We start from the raw sequence: 27,914 nt of genomic DNA, 5'->3' as shown, positions 1-27,914 counted from the left end.
CTGTCAGGACAGTGACACGTCATATTCTCAGTCCGTACAGTTCCCTTGTTTAATTTCGTGCAAAAATAATATTTTACATTAAACCTAAAGATGGAGAGAGCTGGCGGGAATGAGAACAAGTTGAACATTCATCATATTTCTCTAAAAGTCACATATATTCCAGGTTCTAAGCTATAAACCTACAATGCAATAACTACACATTTTAGTTAAATTTCAGTTGAGAGCTAAATGTGCCTCAGACAGTTGTTTTACATTGAAATTGATCATTTCAAAGTCAGGTTTACGAAACTAAAACAGAGCTAAAAACCACAGCTAGCTAACAAGTTAGCTAGTGACATGGCTACAGCTACATTTACCTTCTCTCTCTGACCTGTTTCCTGAAGCTAAATGAAAAAAAAAGTGTGATGAAAGAATATTTTATCAATTCAGTTGTGTTATACCATATAAATAAAAACAGCTAAATCAAACCATGACATTAATAACAACCAAACTAAAAATTATTAGCCTAGCTTAGCTTTTTTAATTTCACCAAAAGGCAGAAGGTTGAATTATTCTGCTTGACAGGACATAATCATATTTTGCCAACAACTGATCAGTTTTGGTTCAGCTAACCTGCCTTCAGCTACGACTCTTTGTCTTTATAGGGCAGCACCGACAGAATCATTTAATTTTTAGCTGAGTGATGCTGCACTAAAAACAGAGGTGGTCCCTTTTTTAATGTCTCGTCTCAGCTTAACATCATATTTCCATCAAAATATATCAACAACTCTCTTTGTGCTGCCTTTTTTAAATGGCCCTCCCACCTGTTGCTGTGCTCTGTCATGTAAATAGAGCCCATACTGTACTTTTTTTTTTTAAAGACTTTGTTAGTTGTCGAACGTAAAGTACGAATACGAAGCGCAGAGGCATCCACAAATACCCCATCAGACTAACACAGGGGCCGAATGAACAGGACAAAATGGAGACGAGCCAAAGCAAAAAGAAAAAAAAAAACCCATGAAGATAAGAGCACAAAGAGGAAGAAGGAGGACAAAAAGAGAGCATGTTTCTGTTTCTCCACCGTGTCTATGGGAGAGATTTAACACAAGGCAGAGTGGTTGTGATCACTTGCAACAATTGGCCACTAACACAAAGACGACTGACACCACAGAGTCTGTGAACTTCTGGAATACAAAACTTTGCTTTGTTTCTCCCTCAGATAAAGCCCCTCCAGAGTTTGGCTTGCTTGCGCACTCGCAGAATTAAAAGACTTTTTGCCCTTAGCCGTGCGTACAAGCACCCAGATAAAACAAAAAGGGGACACAAAGTAAATTAACAACGCAGCAGAGACTTCTCCCCCCCAAGTTGAAAGCAAGGGAAGTAACATCAATTGAGAGTCGACAGGAAAAAGGGGCTTCAGTTAGACAAGATGAGGTAATGCGCATCTAATCAGGAAATGTTCGGATGGAGCCTTCGCTTGCTCCAGTGCAGCAAGATTTCCCCACATAATGTTTATCTCTGGAGATAACGTCTAGCCAAGGAGGTGTTCATGAAATGAGGTCCTGGAAAATGGATGTGTGAGCTGTGGACGAGGGCGGCGGTAAGAAGGAAATTGAAAAAAGTACCCAGGGCTGATATTGTGTTTCGCTGGAATATTATGCAATAACTTCAAGCTATCGCCGCGCCACACAGTTTATACTGAGCTGTAACACAATAAAGCAGCACAGGGATCAAATGGGAACAAAAGTTCAAAGGCTTCATTTGTGCAAGTTGGTGAAACTTTATTTCTTGTTTTCACTGCTTGTGTGTAGTTTTCTCTTTGTGAGAACACAGTTTCCTACAGCACCTTTTCACTGGCTAATTGAATGATTGAAAGCGACAAAAAGATCAAGATTTGACAAAAGTGTACAGCCCGGCTAGCTAGCAGCTCTGTGAGGTTGAGTGCTAACGTTAGCATACTAACACTTAAAATAACACAGCTCAAATGCTTTAGCTTTTTTAGCTTTAGGTACAATGTTTTCCATCCTCGTTAAGTGTATTAGCCTGCTAACATGAATGTTTAGGATTTTAGTTTAGCATCTAAGCATACTAATGCATTTGCTAATTTTTGTTTAGTGTCAATAAGAATGTGCTGAATTTTCCTTTACTCATCATCTGACCAAACATGTTATATTGTATTATTGTGTTAGCATGATAACATGACTGTTTAAGTATTTAGTGTAGTGTGTTAGCATGCTTGCTAATCAGCGCTAAAGAAAGTTAAGGGTTGGTAGAAGGATGATGAGGACAAATGTTTGGATAGCTATGTCAGTGAATTCTACAGCCCTTGTGTGGATTGCCATGACATTTTGTACACTGTGCTGTGCTGCTTGTATGGATGACGCCACAAGCTACTGATTTACATACTTTTTCGGGGATACGGATTCCTCAAGCATGGTCGACTCCTCATCGCCTTCTAATCCAAAGCGGTCCTTGCTTTGCTTCTGCAGCAGAAAGAAAAAAAAACAAAAAAAACACCAAATATTATTTTGAGAAGGAGCCACCAGGGATTTAAGAGAAGCTGCCCTGAGGGGTGCTTTGGGTAAACATCAGATTTAGAGCCACATAAAGAAAAAAAAATATATATATATATATATGACGTTACTGATTCTTACAGTGTGCAACATGAGCCCAGCCATCCTGTACTTATATTTTATTCAACTGCAGATGTAGGACACGCAGCCAGATCACATCAAGCATCAACAGATCTGCGGCTTTATCTGCCAAAAGCGGGTATCGATCCGTTTATGAGTCATCTGCGTCTCAAGAGATAAATGTCTCACCTTTTTGAGGATGATGTCGATGTAACCAGCAATGAGCTGAGAGATCTGTTCCCCTTCAGTGGTCTGCACCGAGTAGTAGCTCTCCTGGTACTCCCCGAAGTCCTACAGACACAGAGAGAGAGAGAAAGAGTCCAATTTTATACATGGATTTTATACTGGCTGTAAAGTAACCACTGCGGTGCTCGTACTGAACGCAGGGCGGAGGATTTAGTGAGAGGATTAATGTGAATCCACAGAAACTGAGCTAGTTTCATATGAATTTAAGACATTTATGTTGGGCGACATCAAACCGCTGCAACATACAGACACTCAGATTAACCCAAGAAGCATCTTGGAGCAGCGTTTAGGAGAAAATAAATAATCTGGCACCTATTTTCCAGCGTGGGGACATACAACTGATGAAAACATGTGACTTCTTCTACCCTGTGAACCACAAATCAAACCGCGAGTGTCACAAAAGCGACACATCCTAAACCACAGAGCACTCTACTGAATTAACAAGAAAGAGAGAGTGTGTTAATTTAATAGAGACAGCGCCTCGACCAGATCGGCAAGATTAAATCCATGTTGCCCATTGACTCCGGGTGCTGACACAAAGCAGGGATATCGACAGGGAAGACAAAAGAGTCTGTTCAATAACTGAAGTGCACGAGGGGAGTGAAAGGACGGGCAGGCCGAGCACTACGCCGACTGTTTTATGGCCACTGCAGGAGAGGAGTCGGGTTTACTGCGAGCCCGTTACAGCCTGCACTATTATCTACAACATTATCTACACAGACTGAGTGAAAGGACGAAGCCAGCGACGTTAAAAAAACACGGGAATTCTTGCTGGTGCTTCTGTGATGAATCCTAGTCTTATTGTTGTGATGCTTTCCCGTACGTGTGTCTTACCAGGGTGAAGCTCTTGGGCGACGCCGCCCACCTCTTCACCGTGGTGAGCGGCCACTCCTGAACCACGTCTTTGGTCCTCTCGTCCACTCTCATCACGGACTCTTTGGTGATGCCCAGGAGCCGCGGCACCAGCTTGTTCTTACTCTTCATCTTTTCCTGCAAAAAAAAAAAAAAGAAAAAAAGAAGAAGAACTTTAAAAATCAGACAAGCACAAAAACATTACTCCGAAAACAAAAATACAGAATCAAACTGGACGTTTACCAAACTTTCGCAGTAACTAGCTAATACGATCGACTGTTTTGAATTAGTTTTGTACTTTGAAGGTTTTTATCTACACTTCGCAGTCCCTGAAGTTTAACATCACAGCAGTCTCAGATATGTAACGGTTGACTTTGAAAGTTTGAAAACAAAGTACACTACTACGCCTTTTTCTGCCCGTTAGAAGAGATCTCCACCCTTTAATCTGTGTTTATGAAGGCCTTTTTAAAAGTTTTATCGCTCTTCATTTCCAAACTTTTAATTAAACTGCTTCACACAACTAAATACAGGATTTTCTGAATGAAGCTGGCACTACACAACTTTTTTTTTTTTTTTTTTTGCTCTAACTGAAGTAAATGCATAATAGCTGTAGAAAAATGACACCATCCACGTATAGATCGGCTCTCTATCCCCAGGTAAATAACTGGATCAACTGTGGAAACTCTTCACCATAAAAGAAATAGAATCCGCTAATGGAGGAGGGCAAAGAGGATGCAGACGATGGCGACCGAGACCGAGGTTAAACGAGAGTGAACAGACAAGCGTTCACTCGCTGGAGAGCTCCGGTGTTGTGTCAAAGTCTGTTCCCTTGTTAAAGTGCGTTCTCAAAACCAGCCTTCTTTCTACTAGACCAGAAAGTAACAAAACCTGCCACTCATCAATACAGCCAAGTGTTTTCCTCTGTGCTTTCACAGTACATGAGATCGGGGGGGGGGTGTTTGGTCAAATTGGGATTCTTAAGCTTGTTTTTTTGTTGTTGCTTTGGACAGCAGCCAAGCTGCCAGCGACAGTAATGCCACAGGGAAACGGTGGAAGTTTTGAACAGTTGTCCATTTCCACTTTAACTTGTCAAGAAAAACACTGACGACTCCAAATAGATGAGGTTATACCTTAAACTGACATGGTTGCATTTGCAGACATCTGTTGTCACCACACGCTCAAAGCATGAGCGACACCTCTGACAGTAATATGGGTTTCTACGAGTCCTGCTGCTGATGGCTCAGGGGTAGAGCCAGCATCTTGTTATTGGAAGGTTGCTGGTTCAGTTCCCCAGGTCTGCATGACGAAATGTCCTTGGGCAAGATACTGAACCCCAAACTGCTCTGGATGTGCTGGTCGGCTTTCCTTTGTTTTATGTACTGCATAGAGGAAACTTTATTCTAATTGGACTACATTGTATAAAAAGGTAAAAATAATACTCAAAACAAGTGATAAACCAAGAAGACACCACCTTAAATGATGCAAACAAACAGCTTTAAATGTCAGTTTTTGTTCCGCTGAGCAAACAATTCTGCCCACATTCTTCATGTTCTTTCATTTCCGCATTTCCCCGCTGCCTGCTGAGGGTATCACTCGAATTAAAAAGGCATTTTAGAAGAAAGGAACAGATTATCAGTTTCAAGCAAACAGAATTTAAGTTCAGAGGCACGGCTGCTTGGAACTCTTAATTTTGCTGTCACGACGACTTGCCAAGATTGGTATTCATCTGTCTAACCAGTGAGAGGGGAAAAAAAAAAAAAAACAAACTCTTCTCAGCTTAGTAATTAAAGCGTTATGTCTTAATCATGTCTTTATCTGCCTGTCAAAAACTCTCAACCTCCTCTTGTATTCATTAAGCCTCGAATGTCATACTTTGAGTCAAACTCATTTTGCGTCTCCCGGCGTGGAATCAGAAAGCGTTACTTTTCTCCAGGAGCTGCAGACGGACGCATCGCAATGGGCTGTGACGTGAGGGCAGAGGGGTGAGTCCTGCGGGGCCTGAAAACCTCTCTGGGGTCCTCCGGGTGGGTGATGGGTTAGGCTCTATAGGCTGCGTTTTTTTTTTTTTTTTTTCCAGGGGTTATTTTTTATGATGTTTCTGCTCTACTGGATTAAACTCGAGGGGTGACAGAAACGACCAAGGTGAGCAGATAAGATGTCAAACTGATCAAGGGGAACACAGATCTAAGGCCGGGAGGTGGGATATAGTTTAGGATTTGTGTGTTTTACCTTGAAAAAGGGGAAGTCAAAGGAGTAAAAAAAGAAGGTACAGTGTGGATGTGCAGGGCTGTGGAATGTATGAGCTGCTGCTAAATGAAGTTTTAATGGGCTGAGCTCTGATCTAATAAGAGTTTTTTTTTCAGTTTCTTTGTTGTACCTCATCTCTGTTCTTATCCTCTGGTGCTGAGAGCTACTGATGAAAAGCCAAGAACTGTCTGGCAGAGTCAGTAAAGAGCAGCGCTAGTGAGGTTTTTTTTTTTTTTTTTCTCTTTTTCCCGGGCAATTACCAGAAATGATCTCATTTTCTACGAGAGCTCAGCAATGAAGTCAGAAAAGGTGACAACTGAGAAAGCAATTTACTGATACGGACGGGGAGCCCCCCCCCCCCATGACTTTATGCGGGTTGTCCTTTTGGCGACAAATGAGAAGGGGAGATAAGAAAAAAAGGAGTAACTTGTCACTCTTGTCATAGCACTTACACTGGGAATCACTAAATTGCTCCCTCCAGCAGACATCTGCTGGCAGTTGGACTTATTTGGGAGAGTTAAGTGTCCCGGGTTTGCCTCCTAGTCGCCCTCATTCACTCCACTCCCCACCACCACCACCACCACCGGCTCCAAAATAATCTTTAGTCCCACACTCGGCTGCACAGACACATTTGTTTTCCTTCCAGCAACAAGCTGAACTCCATGCAGAAGAGGTGCTGCAGATGTGTGCTTGCGTGTTAGTGAAAAGAAAAAAAAATGGACACAAAAAAATGAACGAGGGAAAATATCTTTGTTATGAGTCTTTTGACCCAGTTAATGCAAAAATGCAGCTGTTTTTCATTTGCCAGGAATAAAAATACTTTTAATCAATTCACACATCATCTCAACGGGGATCGTAAAGGCACAGTGTATGTAACAAAAGAAACAACTGAATACTGGCAATGAATACTAAACATGGAGTTGCTAAAAGTTTGAGCACCAGAGCATCATTTTTGCAACAAGGACTTACTACAGTATTAATGAGCCTTTCAGAGCATACCTTGGTTTTTCTCAAGTTTTCAGACATTTCTTTAGAGATCTTGTTTCAAACTTTTAAACTGAATCCGAAATCACATCAGAAAAGGATTGTTTTTTTTTTTAAATTGCTCCAATCGCGTGTTCGAGGAGCCATTTTCCTCTCTTTGGTTCGGCCGACATTAGAAGCTTTGAAGGTTTCGAGTGGACACAGACAATTTCGCCACCTCCTCGGTTCTGCCTGCAACTTCTTTATCCAGTTAACACCGGGCCCAGAGAGCAGATTTCACAGTCCGGAGATAAAAGGCTTCAACTGAGTTTCAGCCAATTCCAAAATCTTCCCCCCCTTATTTAAATAATTTCATTCAAAAAGAACTTCTGGCTAAATGTTTCACTTTTTTTCATGGTATGAGAACTTTTCACTGAATAACAGGTGCAGTGTTAGTGTGTGAGTGTGTGTTACCACGAACCTTGACCAGGAAGAAGGAGACGCCGTATGTCCGCAGAGAACGAGCCAGCTTGACGTATTTCACTTTAGCTTCGATCTCAGTCATTTCCCCACAGTTCTTGTGCTCCTGCGGGTCGAGTTAAATGTGTATTGAGCATCGGAACAGTTGGTGCACAATTGTCAAATGAGCAGAGTGTGAAGCATTTCTTTAAAAACAGTGACCACACCTGGAATACTTTCTTCTCAGCTCCTCTTTGTTTTATGTATTCTTTGGGTAGAAACTCCTTCAGGCTGGGAAAGAAATGAAACAAACACAAGAAGCTGAAAGTCATGCAGAAAATATGACCTCATCGTTCCTGCAACAGCCTGCAAAACAAATCAATCGTACTCACTCCCGATGCTGCATTTATGATACGAAAACAATTGTTTCTATCACTGCTTTCATGACAGGTTGAATTCTTTAACGTGCAGCCAAACTTCTTCAAGTTAAACAAGTTAGACATCTGATATTTGGCAGACAATCTAGTAATTAATTCAATATGAAACAATGCTGGAAATCTGTGAGGGACCCTTACTCTAAGAATCCAGGTTTGTGTTTGTGCTCTACGTGAGGTCCGAACTGGATCTGGGCCTGGATGCCTCCGAACTCACCGGCCTTGTCAAAAGACACGGGATGAGAACCGTTTAGGATGTCGTCTCGAGCCTGAAAGACAAAGAGAAAACCTTTCATTCATTTTGAAGCGCTGTCGAGTGCAGACAATGTATCCAGTACACATCTGACGGACAGACTTCAGGGGAAGACGGGTCGGACCTGCACGTAAAGCAGATTGAGCTGGACCGGGTCTCGGGAGTCCACGTTCTGATCCGAGTAGAAGAACTTGCGTCTGAGCAGGAGGGTCTCGTTCTCGTCCACGCCCTGCTCTCTGAACGTTCTGCTGTGGTCCAGCCAGTTCACTGACAACACAGGAGTACAGCCACAGGAGTCAGATTATACACAAGAGCCAAATCTAGATGTGTGCACCAGTTTATCGTCATTTCTTTAATGAACCCAATCTGTGTCGCACAGAGAAAGTCAGAGATTTAAAAGAGATAAAAATAAATCCTCTGGTTTGAGTGTCTTAAAGAACTACCTAAGCAAGATTACATGACTATCGTCTCCAAGCTTTTTATACCAGCTCTTCATTCATTATCTCTCTAATAAGGGATGGTTTCCCTCTCACCAGCCTCACATGAATTCAAGATCACAAGATCAAAAGTGAATCTTGCCAGTGGAGTAAATGGAAGCTGTGCCCAGGTATGGGAGAGGGAAAACAAACAGAGATTTTATAATGAATTTAATTGTTATAGAGCTGTTTTCATAATATCTGGAGGCTTGTACTGAATTTTTTTCAGGGTAAGAACTAATGTGTGCAACTTGCTGCATATATTCTATTTATTCTTTAACATGTGTCAACCGAGTCGCCTGGTTAAAAAGATTAACCGTACTGGCATTTCAACAAGATATGACTTGACTTTCACATCGGGAGGTGGGGGCGGGATGATGGCGGAGTTGGAAGTGGGCAGGCTGCAAAACCTCTGACGCATTTCGAGACTGTGTTCCAACCTTTGTGAAGTGTGAAGCCACCAGAAAGTGTTTAACGAGGGGCCACAACAATTCAATGTTTGTCAGTCCCTAAAGGAGCTTTTGTGCCTGAACCTCACAAAAGCATAAGAACAGCGTTGTCTCAAAATAAAACATTTAAAACTGAACCTAAAGAATCTCAAAGCTGTAACATGAAGAAATGTAAAGCTTCAAGATATCCAAAGTTTGCAGAGACATTGCCAACATTTATTCGAGCAACTCAGCTTTGTAGTTTTTACAGAAAAACTACATTGCATTTATTTTTATAATGACTGCGGTATTTGTTATTTGTATTAACAGCATCAGGGCAGACCACCATCAGATCAAATCCAACTTACAGTCGTCGTCTGTGTGCAATTTGGCTTTCAGCTTCTCCATTTTCCTCTCGTCTCGCAGCAGCGTCCTGTCTTTTTTCAGCGTACCCATCCCGTCCTCCTTCTTCTCCTCCACTGTGTCCTGGATTAGAGAGTATTCCTCGTAGTTTGTGATGCCTGGAATTCACACGAGACCGAAAAAAGAAAGATTTCAAGTATCCCCACCAGAGTCAAGTTGGACACAATTTAGGACAAATGAGTTTTAATGGGATTTTCTTCTTAATGCTTTGCGAGTCTGTGTTCACAAAAGCTGTTAAAAGTGTTGATTTAGTGTAATAACATTTTGTTTCTATTTCCTACTAATAGAGAAAGTTGTTGGAACAATGATGCTTTAACAGTTTGTGACACTGAATTTGCATATATTTTATAAATACCTGATAAAGGACAAGGGGCAGTTAAAAAGATGTTAAAACTGGACAGAAAACTCCATGAAACTACTTGAGCATGAATAAAAAGGGCTGGTAAACAGAGCTATGTACCTATTCTACTGCATATAGTCACAAGCAGCTCTCCCACTGTTTTGGAGTCGTCCACCATGATGGTCTTAACGGCCCCGTCCAGCATTTTGATTTTCTGGGGCCTCTGCTTCTTCTTGTATTCAAGGATATCCTGCACAGAGACAAAAGATGGAGACTGAACGACAAAGAAACAAAAGAGGAGAGAGGAATTCAGGAATTAAAAGGTAAGAGAGAGAGAGGCTGAGGGAAAGAGAGAGAGAGGGAGAGGCTGAATGTACCCGCTGGGAAAATGATCAAATGCATCCAGGTTGCGTGAAGAAGAAAGAGAAAGAGAAAGAGAAAGAGAGAGAGAGAGAGAGAGAGAGAGAGAGAGAGAGAGAGAAAGAGAGAGAGAGGGGAGAATATGGGCCAGAAAACCTTATTTAACGGCTGCCTATCACAGCCTGCTGCTCCCTTCCAATCACAACAATGAGAAGAGATTTGGTTCAGAATAATTGGTCACAGTCATGCCTTCTACCTGGGTTGCCTTTAGTGGATTTGAAGAGGACAAACCATTCAGAGCTGCGAAACCAAACCCACAGATGTACTGAGCTGGAGCGCTACACGACAAACCAGAGTCGGGCCTGAGCCTTTGGCAGGGCGGATCAGAGCTGGGCTGAGGATCTGCAGCTGGCGTCTTTAAATTCACTTTTAAAAAAAAAAAAAAAAAAACAAGCTTCCTTTGATGTTCCTTGATATCCAATTTTATCCCGCGCTTTCTCTCATTCTCTGCTTCACCGCTTTTGTTCCCCTGTGTGGGATTTAACCGTAAATTCTATCGTACACGTCTTTATTCTCAGTCGGTTATAAAAACTGCTCGCCTTTCATTTTCTTTACACAAACCTCTCGACGGATCAAACTGTTTAGATTTTCTCCATCATAAAGCACTCTGTCAGCCAGCTATTTAGATAAAGACCATTATATTGCAAATCTAAAGCCATTTCTTTAATTGACAGTCAGCTGTTGTCACAAAAGATTATCAGTTAGTCCTTCATAATATATTCTATGAAATAATTCAGAGTAAATACCAAGTTACTCGATCGATAAAGTAAATAACACAAAATAATGTCTTAATATTTATTGCAGAACGAAATCCAACCATACTGTGACTAAAACGTATAATATCAGTTTGTATAGAACGTCTTTTTATATATTTCTTTAATTACAAATACATTTTATGTTACTTAAATACCTTTTGTTCTCATCGTAGTATTTTATTTTGATAGGTTTGATGGTTCATTTGTTCAGCTGTAACAAAACACTTGATTGTCAGTTAATACATCGTAATCTGCTAAATTTGGCGATAAATTGACTCATTATTCATCATTAACCTCTCCACATCTCAATCAGTAGTTGGCCATTAGAACAGCTTAGCAGCATTGAGAGCAATGAATCTGCAGGTTACTGAAACAACACTGGGTATATATCGGGGGTTGAACTGGGTGTAATCGTTTACCCCATTGCGGAGCATGTAGTAGTCCAACGTCCTTCCTGACTCCAGCCAGATGCCTTTCCGGGGGTCTTCATCAGACAGGAACAGACCGTAATCTGAAGCTGGAGCAGTGAGGAGAAACATCAGCACATTAGAAACTGACCTGATGGATGTACAAGTACAATTCCAACTTCCAGCTAGTGACTCCATACAGCACAGCTAATGAACTTCTGTACACATAGGAATAGGAAAAGATGATGTTGATGATGATGACGACAGGTGGAAACAGTAAAGTCGGACCCTGCCACCTCCCTTTGATCACCTGTATTAGTAATGCAAGTCATGAAAAAAAGGCTCTAAGGTCGTCTACAGGCAGATGGAAACAACATCAGTAGTCTGATCACAGCATTGGTTGATAAAACAATTTCGTAAAACACAAGACAGAAAATGAAATAAGGGAATCTAAGGGTCATGATAGGCCTGAGAAAGATGCTTTTCTGAATCGTAAATATTCTAATGTTTTTGTTGTTTGTGCTTATTGAATGATGATGTTAAGAATATCAATACACGGAAAGCACATCCAACCTACAACCTGACCGGTCTCTGGCTGTCATTCTGCACGCTGTGCTGATTTGCATCCCTGTGTCTGTCACACTTTACTCCCCATCCAGAGTTCTTCCTGCAAAATGTCCTTTAAATCGTTCTCACCCTGTCCGGTCTGAGCCTCGGGCACCCTCTCTCTGATTATCCTGCAGGCGTCGTAGATAGCTGTGGAGGGCTCGAACTGCATCGTCTTCACGACGTTGCACTGGCGGACGCAGATCTTCAGCGACAACACCACCATCTTGGCAGGCAGTGTGGGCGGGGGGGCCGCAGCTACACCTGGCACAAAAACAAGGACAAGAGCGGGAAAGGGTGAGTTTATTGCACGGCATGAGTCCAGAAGGTCCAGAAAAAACGAAAATTGTTGACTGTGATGAACGAGAAGGAAGGCTTTGTTATTCTTATAAGAGAAGGAGCGCACACTTTACACACAGGCTGACTCACATTTTCTCTTGCCAGTGGGATAATTGCGATTTTTTACAAATTTGAATATACCGTTATATTAATCCTCTGTGGCATCACTGCTCTGGTTGATAAAACAGGTAACATCTTTTTTTCATTTTTCCTGTCTAGAGCCATTTATCACTTCATGCTACTGTGCTTTCTTGTAGTTAGGCATGCTGTTATGACACACACACACACACACACACGAGAGAAAAAGTATTTCCCTCACACTGTCACAAACAATGAAATCGTATGAATGTGAAGAAAGTGCTAATTTGTGCACAGCAAAGCCATTGTTATGCTTCATAAAACAAAAGAGCCGACAACAAATGTATCACTCTTTGAAAACGGCCCATCTGGTCCCTGCGAGGGACGAAGACGAGACTGAACTAATCTGGTGAAAGAGACTACAAAGGTAAAAAATACAGCACCCAGTGTTATCCACGACAGCTGGAACTGGAGAGACAACCCGTACGCGAATTGCTTTCCATATTGCATGTGCAAAATAAACCGCTTCTCAGACGTTGCAATTCTGAAAAAACAGTGACACATCAAGAGCAGCCTGAACACACATCGTCATCATCGCACATACAGTCGCACAAGAGCAATTTCCAGCCTGTTATCCTCTCAAGAAATAGTCTACAAACAGCACGCTTCCATTTCTTACCACTTATAAAGTTAACTGCAAAAAACATCCTGAACGACACACTGTGGGTAAACAACACATAATATTGAGCTGTAAAACCTGCTGCCTCATCTGCTGGTGGTTACCTAATGTCTGTGTCTCACTGCTTAATATCTAAAATTCCATTCATTGTGTATTATTCATCAGAAAAATACAATTAAGAAAAGTTCAGTTTAGTTCAGTTATTTGTCATTCAACTTGTTAAAAACATGAAGAGACATTAAGTAGTTGGATGCAGTTAGCGACGACAACGATGTCCTGCACTCCCAGCTCACAGCCAGTGAGCCTGCTCTCCAGCGGCGAGCTAACACATTAGCACAAAGCACACAGCCCAGTGACAAGCTGTCGATCAGCCGCAAACCAAGGAGCACAAAGCAAACAGCCCGTGAGTAGAAGAACGGAGCCGCTGTGGCAGCAACAGACTGATCCAGTGTGGCTAACGTTAGCACAAAACACACAGTCCCTGAGCCAAAGAACAGAGGCACGGTGGCATGGACAGACAGTAGCCTTTTATGATGACAGGTGAAACATCTCAACGAAACTCAAACAAGTCCATTTGCCTACAATATAGCACTTATCATTACTATGACCTGGATGACTGGTCACCGTCATCAACACATGCCATTGTCGTGTTAATAAATAATGTACTGCTGTTGATGAATATATGCATAAATCAACACTGCTGTGGTTCACACAGATTTACTGCAGGATGAAGAAGAAGGAGGAGGAGGAAGTGGTGGAGGAGGAGGAGAGGTACTGTGACCTCCCATACAGAGCTCCTCCTGTCTGGGACCAATGGAAACACAGGGCTCCTCTGTGCCTGGGAGGTCAAAGGTGAGAAGTCAGTCTGGGCCGCGGCTGGAGTGCGCGGGTGGGCCCTCCTCTGCTCAGCCGGCCTCTGACCCTGACTCAGACGCTCAGAATCTGGGTCCTATGTGAGATGTGTTCACATGTAAGAGTGAAGGTGTTTGTCTGGACCTCCATGTCAGTCTGGTCCGCAGCAGCCTGAACGTAGCTGCGGCGCAACATTAACACGTTACCAAGGCACCAAAAAAAAAAGTTTAGCATTGATCCCTATTTTTAAACATGATCACAGCATTTAGACATAATATCAGAGACGGCCTTTTTAGGCAGAGTTTCAAAGAAGCCTCTGAAGCACATCATTAAAAAAAAAAGTCTCAGAATAATAATATCCTTTTTTATATTTTTATAAAATAGTTATAGTTTTATTTAGTTATAGTTAGTTTTATTAACTGCATTCATTGATGCATGACTTTTTTATACGGCCTGTAAATTTGTCTCGGTTATTGCTTTGGGCTCCGTCTTAATCAGTCGAGCACTTCCACAAACCTCCTGTTGATAGCGGTTGGACCAAAGCCAGACATTTTCTTACACTTCAGACTCTGACTAAGCTTGAAGGTCAAATGCCATCCTGAAATGGATATCAAACACGAGTCTAGCGATCCCACTTCGGTCAACCTAACCTGACACTGGGATTGAAAAGGCCTCTCGGGGTTGGGAAGGAAGCTCCCGGAGATTCCCCTAAAAGAGTTAATTTGCTAAATGAGAGCAACAAAAGTGACGTTTGTGGAAGCACAGACAGAACTGAGTGTTGTGTTATAAAGTATATGAAAGCATTTTCAAAATAGTTCAAATCCTGTATTGTACATTTGAATCAAACAAAGAACCTCCATCTGTTTCAGAGTCAGTCAAAAAATGTTCCCTCTCTTTTTCCTGTTCTGATCAAATCACACACTGGAGCCTCGGTGGTCTGTTTCTTTTTTATCTTTTCTTTTCTTTTTTTTTTTACCTTTTGGTGCCATTTGTTTGCCTCAACAAGCAAACCACAGAAATAATGTGATGTTCCTCTTTTAGACTGCAATCTCTGCCGCATCAGCCTCTTACAGGCCTTGAAGAATGGTTGGACAAACAGCAGGAAGAAGTAAAGAGATAAGAAGGAAGCGATGAGGAAGGAGCACGATAAACTAATAATACGATGAAATGTTATCAGTGGAAGCACCGGCGAGGCTCAGCGGGACCACTGAACGGGACTAGAAGAAGCTATTCATGGCTGTGTTAACTACACACACAGAAAATCACTTTGGGATTGGAACATAATGCTGCATCATGGTTCAACATCTTTAACGTGACCAACTCTTCCTGCAATCAGACGCACCCCCCGAGGCGTCTTTTCATTTTGCTCTAATTGTATTTGTAATGTGAAACCAGCAGGTCCTCAGCGCTCGAGTTTAATGAAAATCTGACTTGTTGCTTTCTTTTTTTTTCCTCCTTCAATTATATCAATTACTAACATCAAGAGATTTGTATAATGCTAAAAGTACAATCATCAGGTGGAAACAGCTGCAATCCAGCTCTAATGTCTGCGTGGATACAAGCGTGCACAGGACAAATACGCACAAAGTGCTCTGTCATTATTTCTTTGAATCACATCTTTGTTACCAGGTCAGATTATAAACTATAAAACGCAGAAGAAGGAAAAGAAACTCACAAATGTTCTGCATCTGTATTGAAATGTAACCAGATAACTATTTCACCACGAGCCCCACCTAAAGGTCCTACAGGCTGTTCTGCTCCTTTTAACCAACTGAACCAAATTATTTTCAACCGTGCAGGATAATAAAGATTCCACCTGTGGCGCTGTAACCAGTCCACAGACTCTCTGCAGTCGGGCTACAAGCTGCCGCTGCCTTGACCAGCTAACAAAAAAAATCAATTTCAGTCCAAGCAGTAGTAGGAAAAAAAAAAAAAAAAAGATTATGTCACACAGCATGTTTTCTGTTATCCCTCCTGGAACCATGTTGAGCCCTGATGTGAATCATCTGCGATTTATAAAATGTATTTTGCTGCACACAAACACGTTACAGATAAGAAATGATTTGTTTCATAAACAATCTTGTATCTTCAGCTTGTTTAACATCAAACCTTTCATCAAGTTCAATACAAATAATGTGAAACATAACAAATTATGAGCTTGATTGTGAACACGGAGCTCCAATGAGGAGCCATGTTGAAAAAAAAAAAAAAATCAAGGTAAATCTTTTGTTCAGCCTGAATCAAGACATGGCAGAGCCTCCATCAAAGATGGATTACCGCCAAAGCATCCTATTATACATTTTCCCTTTCCCGCGATGAGAAAGGATTTGCTGAGATCAAATGTGATTGTAAAACCTCTACAACACTTGAGTTCAACCAATTCACTGGGCTGCTAACAAATCCAGGGTGGGAATAAGGCTCCAGTGTGCATACAGCAGTAACAAAACCCACTTCAGTTGTCATGTATGGACCGAAAACAATTCAAGCGGCTGCTCTCACCATTTAGAGAAAAAAAAATATGGATATGACCTATTTTTGAAGAGTATGACAAGCTTCAAAGGCAACTGTATCAGTATCAGTAAGGATAAGGATAATAAGTTAACACATCAATACCATCTCTACCCTCAGAATCAGCACAAAAAACACAATGAATAAATACATGCATGCAGAATTCATCATAATCATTGAAGAATATAATGGAGAATGCAATAAGAAATGTCTCGAGGCATGACATTTATGTGCAATGTGGTTTCTAAGTAATGCTAACAGGTCTGCAAGGCTGTACATAAACACAATGTTGCTTCAGACTAAATGCCAACATGGTCACAATGAAAATTTTGGCATTAGCATGTATGTCATGTACTCCATCTAATCCTGTCAACATGCCAACATTTGCTAATTAACACTAACATTTATGTCGGTTGGTTTTTGTATGTGTTTAAATCATAAACCAAAGCCAATGCCACAAGAAGAAAAGTTAAGGTTAATGACCAAAGTTAGTCATTAAAAATCACCCAGGAGGGGGAACATGACTGTCTGTACAAAATTTTAAATTGCAATCCATTAAATAATTGTTGAAAAACTCCCACAGAGAGGCCGTTTTGAACCGTGCCACTAGCAATTACTGTGATGGGCTTTATTGTCGGTCTGGTCCAACTCAAACTTTAATCATGGAGAACTGTTGAACGGGGGTGGAAAAAAATGATGATTTAATATAAAAATGGTTTGGATTATCCACTCCCTGACTTGGCATTCAAGAAGGACTGAAGAGCCTGTTCAGGTCATGTATGACTAATGAGTTGATAGAATTACTGCTAAAAACTTCCTGTTGCTTCTGTAAAAGACATGACCAAATTGGAAAAAAAAGGAGCAGAGCTGCTACACGCGAGGCCGATGACACGCCGCTTGCAAAATTGAGAGGAAAAACTGCAGTGTCATCTTTAGCAGCCCTCCACACCGCTCCTATCTTCATCACCATGCTGGTAAATCCGCCTGGATGGAGGCCAATCTGCCCGCCTGCTCGCTTTATTTACCCGCCTGCCTGCTGCATCTGACTGTTCGACTCGTCTGCCCGCTGCACCGGGCTGCTGGCGCTCTGTATCTGTCTCCTTCCCTTCCAGCTTTGCTCCTCACTATCAATGCCGACTCCTGCCGTACAAGAGAGCAGCAGCGATACCTTTTCACAGCGTCACGAACCCTTTTTGCAGTCATGAGAAATGAATGTGAGTTTTACGTCCAAAAGTAAGAGCCCCCGCTCTTTTTTGAGCAGAGATAACGGTGGCGTGCTGGCCTCACGCACTCAACCGCCGATTGCAAAAAAAAAAAAAGTAACAAACAACACACAAACAGAGAGCATTCAAATCCATAATCATTAATACGCTGTACCCTCCCACACTGTAATACATAAGCACAAAGCATCCCTCCTCCTCCTCCTGACTTTAAACCCAACTGCACCGGTTACACCTACGCCTCCTTTGATCTACTGCTGGCTCACATAACAAAGAATATTCAACAGTAACAGTAGCACTCTGCTGTGAGCAACATTTTTCATGTGGTTTACACTGACGACAGCAGAAGCTCACTCAATTAAATCAGAGCTGGTCTCCTGCTAAATAATTAAAAGGAGAATGCTGGGAATACGGTGTCTGCCCCTCATACAACGAGTGCGCTGTATATATTCATTTGTGTTTCATACTGAGGTTACATTATGACAGGCAGATGACATGCAGCTGAAAAATGTCAGCAGTAGTTGAAGGGTCAAAGGTCAAGACTGAAGTGACTGAGATTTCCATTAAAGCTCCTGTTTGTACGAAAGTTGATTTTTTTTTTTTTTTTAAAGTATTTTTTTTGGCCTTTTCTGGCTTTATTTGATAGAACAGCTTGAAGAGTTGGACAGGAAACAGGGAAAGAGACGGGGAGTGACACGCAGCAAAGGGACCCGGGCCGGGAGTCGAACCCGGGTCCGCTGCAGAGCCTCGGCACATGGGTCGCGCGCTACCGACTGAGCTATGCGGCGCCCCACGAAAGTTGATTTTTGAGTGTCATTGCCAACTTGTAAGTCACTGCAGCTTCGGGTTGGTGCATTTCAAGCAAAAGACACTATTCAATGGTCACCGGGAGCTATTGGATGATTATTCAATGATCTGCTGTTCGTATACACTGCAGCATATAGCAACACGGGCTTGTACTGACCGTGTGGAAAACACCTGGTGGTAACGCATCACTTCCTCGATGAGTTAACTGAAGAGTGGCTGAGACAGAGACATCATTCACCCTATTACCACAAAATGATTCTGAAGCTGGTATCATAAGGTAAAAAAGTTAAATAATGTTGCTTTAAAATTTGGTACAGGTAATTCAGGCGCCTTCAGTTTATGACCAAATACCTTAAAAAAAAAACAAAAAAAAAACAATGTGCTTCTGAATTTTGCATGTGGTGTTGATTATTGAAAGCTTAGCATGCTAACACGCTAAACCAAGATGGTGGGCATGATTGACATCATACCCGCTAAGCATGAACATGCTAACACCGTCACTGTGACAGCGTTTAGTTAAAAGTACGGTACAGCCTCACAGAGACACTACCAACTACTTTTATGTCAAGATTTACTTTAATGTGCTTCTGGAGATAAAAGAAAACACGCCGTCTCTCTTTGGGTCTGCACATGTAAAGCCGTTCCACTTCAGTAAAGAGAAAGCATCGCTAGCCATCGTGGAAAGAATCTACTGCTTTTATGCAGCTGAGCCCTGGAGGTGCTTTTTAGCCGTGTATCATATTAACCCCGCACAAAAGGCACACACTGAAGATGTACATCTCCCTGCTGCTCAAGACATTGTGGCGGTGGGGCCACTCGGAAAGTTGATACTGCAACTCCTACTACTCCTCTGTGGCCCGGAGTCGAAGCAGAGGCGCCCTGGATGTGTCATTTTTTTTGAGGAGGTCAGACAAAAAGAAGACAAATCCATCGCAGATACATTTTTTCCGTTTCTAAAATAATAGCTTGATCGAGTGCCCGGGCTTTAACCGAGCAGGTTATCTGGACTCTCTGTAAGCACAGTGTGTCAAGAGTCTGATGACCTGCCAACACTGTTCCCTCGTCTCAGGATGAGGCTGATGCGGAGCTGGTAAAAAAAAAAACAAACAAAAAAAACGTACATCCAGGAGAACAAATATAAACACACGTCAGACAATTCAAGCTGCAGCGGTTTAGTTTGCGCCGAGCATCGCAATGTTGAAGTCGGTAGCTCAGAGACATCGGCTCTGACGCTGATACAGTGAATACAGACATCCTGTCAGAGCAGGGTTCGAGCAGCGCACACAGAACTGAGCAGAGGAGGAAAGCAGGTTACACTTTACACTGTTTTCGATTTCATTTGGAGAAAAACGGCCGGCCGACCAGTCAGACAAAGGCTCGACAGATAAAAGGAAAATGAGACAGAGCACTAGGACATGTAGCTATTGTTCAATAGATCAATGAGGCAGCGCAGTGCCTGCTGGGAATGCTCAGGCCCTATTACAGTAACATGGCCTCTAATCCAATAATAGCGCAGCCCACAAGTGAAACAGGCCAACCCGAGAGGAGTCCTGGACTGGGGAACGTATTAAATATTTGGCCAGAGCATGTCAGCAGCCTAGTTTCAACACCGGGGCCAAACTGGGTTAACACAGGCGCAGTGATTAGTCCATCTGTTGTCTTTGGTTAACCCCAGAGTGGCATTTCTGTGCTCAAAGTCCAACTGAAATCAAAATGCATTCTCCTTTGAGAAATGAATCAGAGACCAAAAAGGAGACATTTATATTTTAGGCTTTTTTTTTTTTGAATGATGATGCTTCCAAGTTTTGTGATAATTCTCAGACTACCATTAATTCTCCTTCGTAGATGGTGACCTTAATTCAAAGAAGCCAGTCAAATCTTGTGCTAAGCAGCTGTCACACAGACAGACGCCAGCCTGCCCTTTCTAGGCAGGTGAGAAGAAAACGAGAATTTCCAGCCTCCGGAGTATGTCTTGCAGTTGAGAGGTGTACCGTTTCCTGACCTAAAGCAACGCCACTTGGCCCCGCAACGGAAAACAGCACCAATCGAACCTCATCTTACCACAGTGGCTCTCACTCTCGACACCGTGCATGGCCTCAGGAGATGCAGCGAAGGTTGAGGGCTGCGGGAAACGCAATCACGTCGTTTTTTTTCTTTTTATTTCATAAATGAATCTGACAGCTGAGGAGCCACATTTTCAAGTGCCGCAACGCGTGTTCACACGTGGTGAATGAAAGAAAATAAGTGAAAGGATTCAATCAGACGTGTCGGCTCTCCAAAGAATGAGGGGAAAATGAATGCGAAAAACAAGATCTTTCGCGCCGGAGCCCGCCGTGGCACAAGCTTTATTGCGTCTAACTAACAAGTACATGGCTGGGGACTAATCTGCTCTGGAGCATGTTGCATATTATGATCCATCTATTTTGTATGCGCTGCTGCTGAATAATAATTAGGCCGTGTAATGCACCACTTTGTCAGGCTTCATTGTTAGCCTCTCAAGGGGGTCTGCTCGAGTTATTATGTGGGGAAATCTGCGTGGTAGGACCGGGCTGCACCGAATTCTATTCATTTACACAGAATCATCACAGTCGGCGGATTTTCTCGTGTGAGCTGAAACCTGATCATTTTGAGACTTAAATCTACACTTTCCATTCTGACCAGTTTCTGTACAAACCAGTGTAGATTAACTTTAGTGTACATCTGTTTTTTTTTATACTTTTGTCTGTGCTGCTGTGGCTTTCTGAATTTCCTCAGGTGGGAGTTCCAGCTTGTTTTTCAGATGAGAACCATGTGAGATGGTCACGAGTATGATATATATCTGCATTCATGACATGGTGGTACAAGACTGAGGTTAGAGCTGCAGATCCTGAGCAAAGATCACACCGCCTGCCAAGATCGGATCCATGTCGACAAACATGGACATAAAGAATCAACATTGCATCGCAGGGCAGAGATCGTAAGAGGTAAAGCACTGAAAATATTCTAAAACAGAGCCAACACCGAAATTGTATTACATTTTCTTTAAGTTGGCCTTTGTTTGAGCTGGTTAAACTAAGTTTTGCTGTGGACCTCGTCTATAGCAGTGCTCTGCTTAACTTCCTATACCGGCACTCCTGCTGCTTCTCCAAACTGAGGGCATGTCAACTGTCATGTACAGTGAGTCATGTACTGACTATGGATAACTACTGAACCTCCTACAACTCCGCTTCATAAAACCTGAACCATCCCTTTAAATTTAACTCCTGGATAGAGTTACCTGAACACAAACCAAACAAAGAGCAGGATGGAGCCACCATCATTAATCTACAGTACAGTACGTCTGTCTTTAAAGGGTAACTCCACCACACTGAAGCGTGCTCACAGGCTTTCGGGGGAGTACTGCTGCACATGTGGAAAAAAAGTAGTAAAGAGCAGTGTTGAGTCTTTTGTGGCTCCAAAAGGAAGCTGCGTGTAATCTGATAAATTGCAGTGGCTTAGTTGCATTGTGGGCACCTGGCTTTGAAAAGCAGTCCCCCGGTCTAGCATGGCGCACATAACACTGCTGGAGTCACTGTGGAGAATTTAAAAGCAAATGATCAAAACTGATTGTGGACGGAGGTATCTGCTTTTTTCATTCTGCACATTCTTCCTCTTTTAAACCTGCCACCCACATTACCCACAATGCAGAGAGCCATCACTGGAGGCAATTTGTCACATTGCACAGGCGTTGTACAACTTTCTTCTCATGAGCAGTAGTACTCCAAGTGCTGTTGACACACTTTAATGTGAAAAGTGATTCGAGTTACTCGTTATCAGGGCTTTTTTCACCTTGTAAATACAGTTGTTTGCTTACAACTGGCTCCACGGCTTCAGGAGCAAAGGTAGTTTTACTGTAGGTACGGTAGGAAACTGAGCATGCAACTCAGCTAACATTAGAATAGAGAAGCACCTCTTGTTCTTGTGCTGATGTTTTTGTCAAAGCTTTTTTTTTTTAAAAAAAAAAAGACACCACCCTCCAAACTGTTCATGTGCGGATGTTTATTATAACGGTCCCGTACACAGCCGACAGCTTGCTGACCACATTTATTGCTACTCATCTCTGTTGGCCTTTTAAGTGTTTCAGTATATTAATGAGTTTTCTCAGCTGCACATACATGCTCCCGTATATACAGAGTTATTCAAAGATGAGTCAGTTTCGAGCAAAGCCGACCTTTACTCTGAATAAACTCAGCTGCAAACACTTTTTGGGTTTTTTTTTTTTTTTTTTTTTGTTATCACCGCTGTCGTCATCATTTCCATGATAACGCAGCGTGAACACGACACGGGAGACGCTCTCTCTGCCTACTCATCGGGCAGAAATGGAAATGATCTAAAGCACACAGTCTTAGTCACACACGATCGAGCGAGCCGACTCGGTTCACAGTGAGGTCACCCGTCATGCAGCAGGTTGAGCGGAGCCGCGGTGGCCCGGGAGGTTAAAAGAGTCCACATGTGACTCTGGAGCTGCTGGGAAATGAAGGGTGAGGAACTGAGGGGACGTCGCTCGGCCTTTTTTTTTTTTTTTTTCCCCTGAGTGCTTCAGTGACGACCTGCTCCCTCTCAGCACTCGCAGTTCACACGGGCAGCAGAAGAGTTCAATTTGTCTTTTTAAAAAGGAAAAGTTCACCTAAGAATAAAATTTCAGGCATTATCTGCTCACCGCCATGCAGATGAACTGAAGTAGCCGGGGACTTAAAAAAAACAACCCCAGGATTAAATGGCTCCATACAGCTCACCAAGTGTCTCCGGAAGCCCCTGAGATGTCAAATTTGTTTGAAACAACATTATTTAAACCATCTTTTAAGCTGGAATCTTAACAAGCTCTCAAGCTTAAAAGTGTTAGCGGGCACCCAGTCCGACGTGGGAGCACAAGCTTGGCCCCACGATGAGGCTGTAAATTACATCTTATGAATTCATTCTGTGATCTTGGGGATTCCAGAGATTTGGGTTACACCGGATGAGCTGTGTGGAGCCATTTTATATAACTCTTCAATTGTTTAATTTTTTTTATTTTTTTTTCAACATTAATGAAGCCAGGCTGACTGAATGATGCAAGTCTTTTTGAGAAAACATCTTGATCATTGAAGAGTCACTTCTTCAGCCGGCGAGAAGATGTTGATGAATAGATGTTGGTTGCAGGTGTAACTGAGGCCTGGCCCGGGAGGCAGAGACGTCTCCACCAATCACATCTCTTATCATTTTTGCTTTTACTCCTATTCCTGCTGACATGCTGAGAACAACATAATTAATAGGTTTCAGCGACGTGTCCGAAAGAATAAAAATATTTACGCCTCAGAATAAAACAAATGTTCTTTAATTGGCTTTCACTGTCACACGAGTCAAGTGTGACACACGTGTGCAGGACAATGGGAAGGTACACACACCGTCGTGCTGCGACTTGAAAAGGAAAGCTACATGTGAGAAATAAAGCCTGTTAGCATAATTATCCACCTGGTTGGTGGCGGGGTCAGGTGACAGACTGCATACCTCCTGAGTGACGGTAACAACGCGGCTGTTGTCTGCCTGTGCACGTTCGTGTGCATGTGTATGAGTTGAAGGGGGGGTGAAGAGAAAGAGGGAGCGAGCTTGGCAAATGGTCCAGGCAGGCAGGTGATGCATCTCTGTCGGCAGCAGCGCCAACGCAGGTGTCGAGTTTCACGCAAAGAGAAAGAGAGAGAGAGAGGTAAACAGCCGACCAGCACTCCCACAAATCCAACGCGAAGCTCGCCGCTGATGCCTCGTTCCGTGTCAGGTCACAGGAATGGTTGCTGTTTTTTATTTTTTATCTTGGCCTTAAAATAGGGGAGCAAATGTTGTCTGCTTTTAGCCGATTGTATCGTCCCCTCCTGCCCCCGAAGAGATTTTTCCTCCGAGTTGAAAGTATGAGGTCGGTTCAGATCAGTAAGTGGGAACAGTTCAGCCTCTCAGCCCAAGAAGTGAATCAAATTTGACATCTGAAACCAAACCACAATCACTCCCGTCCATCCTTTGGCACAAGCCGAATATCAGCTGTGATGGGTGCCTGAAAACGATTCAGCCTTTAACGTTACTCAGACTGCCGTATCGCCAATCGCGGATGTGTTCGAAATGCGAATACAAGTTGCCATGGAGACGGAGGTTGGTTGAGGCCTGACTAATATCTGATCTGTTTTCCAAGGCGAGGAAATGAGAAAACACCACAGTTCAACTGATATTTGTTGTCTCGATACGAGTGTGGATTGAAGCTACTGCTGGTCGGTGTGTTGTGTTTAGATGCGTTTGTCCTTTTAAGAACCCAAAAAGGAGTTACAGCTATACTCAGACTATAACGGGACTCTTAGACATTAAATTATAGACTGAAAAAATACTTCGTTTGTATTTGAAAGCAGAGAGAAGCAGCTTCGATGGCCTGCGGAGCACAAGCAAGTTAGGAAGAAAACGGAAACCCTTGAGGGTGGTAACACTTCTGCTAATTTTCATACAGGGATTTTCCCTAATAACTGTTATTAACAACATCGCCTAAATCCATTTTCCTTCGTGCAAACTGGCTGCCACCATGACAAAGGAACAAAACATCCCCCCCGCTATGCAAATACACCGCAAACGCATCACAATACGAGGAGCTCTGTTAGCTGAACTAAAAATACACACAGGTCTCACCGTCTACTTATTGACACATACTTTCCAAGCACAAACCTGCAATCAGCACCACGAGGTTAATCATCCACACACAATCCTTTCCTGTCCCAACAGCACGCCTACATCAAAAGACACACAAGCTGCGAGGAAACAGACCGCCGTCACAAAATGACAGTCAAAACAGCCGAGTTGTGTCAACCTGCGCAAGGGATTCGAAGCAAACCGCCTTCGCTTTCCACCCGAGGCCAATGTGACTCTCACTGCGTTCAAACCTTCGGCTCTCTGACCTTTCCTTTTGCTTTCTCCCAAACACAAGGATCTTACAGAGCCTGCATCACGCGAGAGAACCGCACCACGCCGCGGTGTCACATGTGCTACGAGAGTGTTGATCGTGCCGAACCATGAAACCAAAAGCTTCCCATGTCGAGTCAGTTTCACTTCAGAGCTTCAGGAACTGCAAGATGCTGACAGGCAGTGTTTCTGAAAAAACATCTAAAAGTCGCATTTGAGTAAGAGATGAAACAGTGCTTATGATAATACTTATGATAAATAACAAGTATACATATTTTCAAGTAGCAGAAAATGTTACCGTGTCAGTTTGTCACGCAGAAATCTAGTTCATCATGACACATTTGTGAGTTGTAGCAGTCGTGGCCACAGTTTAGCCAGAGCCGCATAATCTCACGATTGATGTACAATCTGCTCCTACGACATCTGCGCCACTGTTTAAGTAAAATGTGAATGCAGGACTTTGTTTCTGTTTGTCTACACCGTGGCTCTGGCACTTTAACTCAAGATACTTCCTCCAACACTGCTTCGGTTTATGCGCCTATCAAAGAGCCGACAGTCCTCAGACATGACAGGCAGATTTTTTCCAGTTTTCTTGGATCTTTTGTGACGGATCAAAAATGGCCAAATGCAATGTATGTAAGGTCGTCTCTTGTCATCTGTACCCATGTCACGTAGACACACCTAAGCCCAGAGGTCGCCTAATAAAGAGTTGGGGAATCAAAAAACACTGAACTGTACTGAACATCCACATAATCTCTGTGCTTTGGTGTGTTTTTAGCAGTTATTGAGGAGGTTGTGTTTCTTATGGGTCTTTGTCTGACAGCCAGAATTATCCCTGGCCTTTAACTATGGCACAAAGACTTAGTCTGATCCGTTTCCTCAACAATAACTCCACTGCCTTCTGTGGGATGAAGAGATTGAAGTCATTTGCATACTGTATGATTCATATTTGCTATAAAATCTATTTTAGCTGAGTATCAGATGGGGGGGATCATTTTAGTGCAATTTTAGTCATGAGACAAATGCCACTTGTGAGTCAGTGCTGCTATATTTAAGTTTTCACATTGCTGCAGTTGTGATGACAGTGAAATATGACAATGGGACTTAAAGGAAAACACTGTGGTTTGACCGATATCATGACAATGTTGGTTTATCACTAAGACATACAGGATGGCCCGAATCTGATCTGACCTTTTATTTCACCTGCTTAACTGAAAAGAAGAAAAAAGGGAATCTGGGCCAGAATTCACCGTCTTTCAATCAAACTGAAAACGATTTCCATCTGGCGGACTCCATGATGGCCGCCTGGATCTGCATGACCATGAGGCCAGTAGGGTTCTGGATGCCGTGGCCAGTCGCAGTCGTCTGGCACCACCCTCCGAATGGGCGCGACCACTGCCTGGAAAAACAGGTCACTCACTGCGACCCGTGCCAGCCAGCTGCCATGGCAATGTGCTCGGCAGGCACGATCCCTGATTACCAGTAAAATGTGTGTCAGTGGGAGGAATGCAATGATACCATGGAGGAGTTGCTGTAAGATGTGGTCGGGAGCCAGGCATGAGCACAGAAACGGACAGCAAGTCGACAAATGAATGATTTGTCACATTGTAGCTCTGAGGCTCATTTCTCCTGGCAGATCCAGCAGGACTGAGAAATCATTGGTTTGCCAGGTGAAATTCACCTCATTATCAAATAAGTTTGTTTGTTTATTTAAACTGATACCTGACCCAAATAGTGCAATCGGAATAAAAATGCCTCATGTCACAGCTCCTAACTGGAAGAGACTGATGCGATCCAGTTGAGTCTTAACTAATTTTCAAACAGAACAAGATGCATGGTATGTTAATCTATTCAATAGGAAGATATTGGCACTGAATAACCATGTGAATGTGTCATTTGATTGTTTGGGTTTTTGTTTTTTTTATCTAAATAAAAAAAACTTGAATGATTTCAAGACTGCTGAACTAGATGATCAAAACGTCAGAATCCACCAAACAAGAAACACAAATAATGTTCCCACAACACTTTGTGGGTCCTTCTTGAATATTGTTAAAAACATAAAATAATTCGATTTTCTCAAAAAAGTTAGAGAAAAAAAGTTCAAACTTCTACTTCTGTCACATTTCCAGCAGTTAAGACACTTGACAGCAATCAGAAAGACATATCTCCAAAAAAAAAAAAAAAAACAACATATGTTCTGATTAAATGCTTTGGAGACCATAAACATACACTCATTTTAGTATCCATGTAACATTTGGAGTGTCTAATCAGAGTTATTTCAATTGGATTCAAGAAATAATGTTCATATGACTGCAGCTACTGACTTCCTGTAAGCTTGAAAGGCTACAATTAATAAAACACGGGTGCTCCACTATCATTCCACCACTGAAACAGCTGTTTAACACCATCATGTGCACACAACAGTGCCAATTAGCACCATCAAACCCAGGAATCATGAGTTGACCCCTCAAGCTCTTCAGGGATTTCCATCGAAAATATGTTCATAAGGAAATATAAAAAAAAGTGTCCAGCACAGGTCCATCTGCTCCTCTGAGTGTGACATCACCTCCTTGTTTACCAAAT

General features: G+C 42.5%; 1 protein-coding gene across 3 annotated transcripts in view; it reads right to left on the bottom strand.

Moving 5' to 3' along the window:
- tln2a (talin 2a) overlaps window positions 1–27,914 on the bottom strand; it is a 93,828-nt gene that overhangs the window by 37,058 nt on the left and 28,856 nt on the right. For 2 of the 3 annotated variants that reach the window (XM_037096614.1, XM_037096615.1), the window contains 11 exons: window positions 12,012–12,185; window positions 11,328–11,425; window positions 9,854–9,983; window positions 9,339–9,491; window positions 8,191–8,333; window positions 7,955–8,082; window positions 7,607–7,670; window positions 7,402–7,506; window positions 3,693–3,848; window positions 2,802–2,903; window positions 2,386–2,462 (listed from right to left, as the gene is read on the bottom strand). In XM_037096614.1, the coding sequence (XP_036952509.1) occupies window positions 2,386–2,462; window positions 2,802–2,903; window positions 3,693–3,848; window positions 7,402–7,506; window positions 7,607–7,670; window positions 7,955–8,082; window positions 8,191–8,333; window positions 9,339–9,491; window positions 9,854–9,983; window positions 11,328–11,425; window positions 12,012–12,147 (1,292 nt within the window). In that variant the 5' untranslated portion in view covers window positions 12,148–12,185. Of the gene's footprint in view, window positions 1–2,385; window positions 2,463–2,801; window positions 2,904–3,692; window positions 3,849–7,401; window positions 7,507–7,606; window positions 7,671–7,954; window positions 8,083–8,190; window positions 8,334–9,338; window positions 9,492–9,853; window positions 9,984–11,327; window positions 11,426–12,011; window positions 12,186–27,914 lie in introns of those variants that run through there. The other variant, XM_037096616.1, reaches the window with a different exon arrangement.

Source organism: Acanthopagrus latus, chromosome 4 (assembly GCF_904848185.1).
Source record: "Acanthopagrus latus isolate v.2019 chromosome 4, fAcaLat1.1, whole genome shotgun sequence".
Taxonomy (NCBI): Eukaryota; Metazoa; Chordata; class Actinopteri; order Spariformes; family Sparidae; genus Acanthopagrus; species Acanthopagrus latus.
This window is presented reverse-complemented; position numbering and strand designations above follow the sequence as displayed.